At 50.9% G+C, this 3,309-nt stretch overlaps 1 protein-coding gene across 1 annotated transcript; it reads left to right on the top strand.

Moving 5' to 3' along the window:
• Nucleotides 1-940: 940 nt before the first annotated feature.
• LOC104625752 (T-cell activation Rho GTPase-activating protein-like) lies at nucleotides 941-3,078 on the top strand. Its single transcript, XM_010293456.1, has 4 exons — nucleotides 941-1,109; nucleotides 2,037-2,257; nucleotides 2,433-2,572; nucleotides 2,889-3,078. Exons 1-4 carry the CDS (start codon nucleotides 941-943, stop codon nucleotides 3,076-3,078), a joined length of 720 nt encoding a protein of 239 aa, XP_010291758.1.
• The last annotated feature ends 231 nt before the right edge of the window (nucleotides 3,079-3,309 follow it).

The following is a 3,309-nucleotide window of genomic DNA, read 5'->3' on the forward strand; positions in this document are numbered from 1 at the left end:
CTGCAAAAGCTGTGGTTGTATTTAAACCATTCATTCTCTATATACACCTACATCAAATTATTGTAGGAGTTACCAAATGTTACCAAATGTAGCCTCATCTTCTTAAACAGCATCTGTGAAATGTGAACAGGTCTTGGTCCTGACCCTGATGTTGCCTTCCTCTTGTAGCATAAAGTGGTGAGGCTTTGCTTTGAAGCACAGTATATTCTAAGGGATTGATGGGAAGGAGGAGTTGAAAAAAACAGGTGAAACAGTGTTCAGAAACTCTTGTGGCATGCCAGTGGCTGATGCTAGGATAATATATCTCCCCTATCTCCTTTTTCAGCTATCCTATATGTCCTTCTTCAGACACATATCTTTGCGAATATGCACTGTGTATCTGCAGTCCTTGAAACTCTTTCCAAGCCCTAGGCATAGAGGGCTTACAGAGAGTATAGCTCGCTCCTTCCTTCCTTCTTTCTTTCCATTCTTCCTTCCTTCTTTCCTTTTTTTCCTTCAACGAAATGTCAAAACAAGCTCACACAACTGCTTGGTTGTTGACTTTTAGCTTCTGCTTATTCTGCTTCAGGCATTCAGACTGAAAGAGACAGTCGGGCTAGCCTGAGCAGGCAGAAGGACTGCTTTGTTCTCTCTGCTGACCATGTAAAGCATCCCAGGAAGAATGGGAAGTGAGCAGAACATGTGGGCAGCCCCACTGGGGTGCACTATGTGGGTTTGCTCTGCTTCCTGGAGTGTCCTCCTGTTTTCAAGACTGGGGCTCTGCAGAGAGCTGCTCACTCAAGAAGGCAGCTACTCAGCAGCTGTCTTTTTTGCAGCCAGCAAAGGGAAACCCCTCTCTAGTTTTCCAGGAGAGTGCCAACCACCACCTTCAAACTGGGCATTAAAGGAAGAAGAAGCAAATTGTCATTAAAAAGTTGGAGTCCAGAAAAAAAAGATAAAGATGACGTTTTCTGGAAACTCTGTCTCTGGACTCTGTCACCAAGGTTCATCCTCTTTCTCACTGTCCTATAGCAAGAGAGTGCCTTTCCACTTGGACCACTGCTTTGGCTGGAGGAAACATGTCCTTCTCACCCTCATGGCAGTGGCATCAGGAGACCTGCAGAAAGAGGGTGAGGCCAACTGTGGATAGCACCAGCACAGGCACAAAGCATCCAGGGAAACATCCACACATACTCGTGACCAAAACCATCTTGGCAAAGCTGTGGAAAGCTATTTGACAGAAAAGGCCCTGGGGGTCCTAGTCAACACCAAGCTGAACAGCAGCCAGCAAGGTGCCTTTGCCACAAAGGTGCCGAGTGGTACCCTGGGCTGCACTAGGCAAAGCATTGCCAGCAGCTGGAGGGAAGTGACCCTTCCCCTCTGTTCAGTGTTGTGCCCAGGTCTGGGATCCCCAGTAAGAAACTGCCATGGACATCAGTTTGGAGAAGACCAGCAGGATGACTCTTCTCTCTTCCTCTCTCAGGTGGGCACTGCTGCACTAGGACTGCTGCTGCCCTTTCTGCAGGGCATGCCCATCCCCATCACTCCATGACAACTGAGCCCGTGGGGACCCCAGCTTCCCAGATGGCATTTCTCCCTTGTGCTCAGCAGTGGGGAGACACTGCTGAGAGAGTCCAGGAGTGTTTGCCTGGTGGTTTTCATCCAGGGTTTTTTGCTTTGGTTTTCTTGGTAGCAGGCAGGACCTGGAGGAGGAGGAAGAGAGGGCTGCCCTGGCCCTTAGCACAGCAAGGGAACTCAGCTGCTGCAGAGGCACCCAGGCAGCCAGGCTCTGGTGGCAAGGGGACTCTTTTTGGGCCGGTCCCTGGCAGCTCTCTGCAACCAGGAGAGCACACTGCCCCAGCTCATGAAGGTGAGTAAGCCTGGCCAGGGTGTCCCAATCACTCTGACTTCTCCTGAGAGCTGCTGTCCTCAGCAGAGGGACCTTAGGTGGGGCTTGGGGACAAAGCCAACTCCCCTCATCTCTTACCTGCAGCTACCCCTCCACCCTGCCCCAGTGAAAGCAGAGCCATCCATACTTGCTCCTGTCTCTGAGGCAGGTTCACCTGCCCCAGGGCCTGTCTTCAGCCAAGCAAATGTCCTCCCATATCCCCTGCATGATCTGTTGGCTCTCCAGGAAAAGCAAGGACCCTCCACGGAGGGAATATTCCAGCGTGGGGCTGGCAAACATGCTGCCTGGGAGCTGAGTGAAGCCCTTGACAGTGGAACAGAGGTCCACATGCAAAACCAGCCTGCATACCTCCTGGCAGTCATCTTGAAGGTGAGTTCTGTTGACCTGGAGCCCGGCAGCTCCCAATTTTCTCAGTGTTGATGGATACCTGTGAAAGCAGAGAGCTGAAACCTAGCTGCCTGCTCATAAGACAGAGTGTCAGGGATGTTGCCTGTGCTCCCAACAGGAGTGTTCAAAGTCTCACCTGTAGCCCTTGGCATTGCAGGACTTCCTCCAAAACATCCCACTCAAGCTCCTTGATGTAGAGCTCTACGACCAGCAGGCAGGAGAAGCTGACAGAACTGTGATAGTAAGTGTGGTGAGCAGCCTGCCTGCCCTGCAGGGACTGGCAGAGGCCAGGCACTTGTAGGGGCAAAGCGATGACCTCCTTGAAAAAGCTGTATTTCCTGCCAGCCACCTCTTGCTGCTGTGGGGTTGGATTTTGGGGAAAGTGGCACAGAAAAGCATTTCTTCCCTTGGACTACATTGGAAGTTTCTCCATGAAAGAAGTCTTACTAGAAGGGCAGGGAGGGAGGTGGTAGTATCTCAGCGAAGGCAGTCCATCTGCTACAGACCCTGCATGGCCAGGGAGCCTTCCATAAGGTGGGGTTGGGTGAGCTCAGTCTGGGTGATGAGTGTTGACAAGGTCTACTTTATTAACATTGTGTTCCCGTTCCCTCAGGGTGGCCAACAAGTTCCCAGCCACACACCTCCTCCTCCTGAAGCACTTGCTCTTCCTGCTCTACAACATCAGCAAAAATGCTGAAATGAACAGGATGACTGCCAGCAACCCATCTATTTGTGTGGGACCAAATATACTGAGCAAGATGGAGGAGAGCATGCTCCCCTGGAAGTGCTGGTGCAGGCGATAGGAAAGCTACACTGTATTTACCAGCTGGCTATAGCCTTCAGGACCCACTCAAGCTTTGTGGCTAAGAGGTACTTGTCTGCCTTCATTCCTGAATAAACAGTTGTGGGGTAGCTGTCAGGATAAGAAGCCCCACAGCTGCAGATTTCTGTACAAAAATGAGGGTGTGGAATAAGGAAGGATATTCATTCTGTTTTCAACCACCTGAGTTGAACCTAGTGGTTTGATGTGAGCA

This window comes from Phaethon lepturus, unplaced genomic scaffold (assembly GCF_000687285.1).
Source record: "Phaethon lepturus isolate BGI_N335 unplaced genomic scaffold, ASM68728v1 scaffold1908, whole genome shotgun sequence".
Taxonomy (NCBI): Eukaryota; Metazoa; Chordata; class Aves; order Phaethontiformes; family Phaethontidae; genus Phaethon; species Phaethon lepturus.

Bases quoted from the DNA above. Each gene is read 5' to 3' on its own strand.
- LOC104625752 (XM_010293456.1), top strand. From the start codon at position 941: ATGACGTTTTCTGGAAACTCTGTCTCTGGACTCTGTCACCAAGGTTCA. The intron at 1,110-2,036 runs GTGAGGCCAACT...TCTCTGAGGCAG, and splicing joins AGGAGACCTGCAGAAAGAGG to GTTCACCTGCCCCAGGGCCT. The intron at 2,258-2,432 runs GTGAGTTCTGTT...TTGGCATTGCAG, and splicing joins TCCTGGCAGTCATCTTGAAG to GACTTCCTCCAAAACATCCC.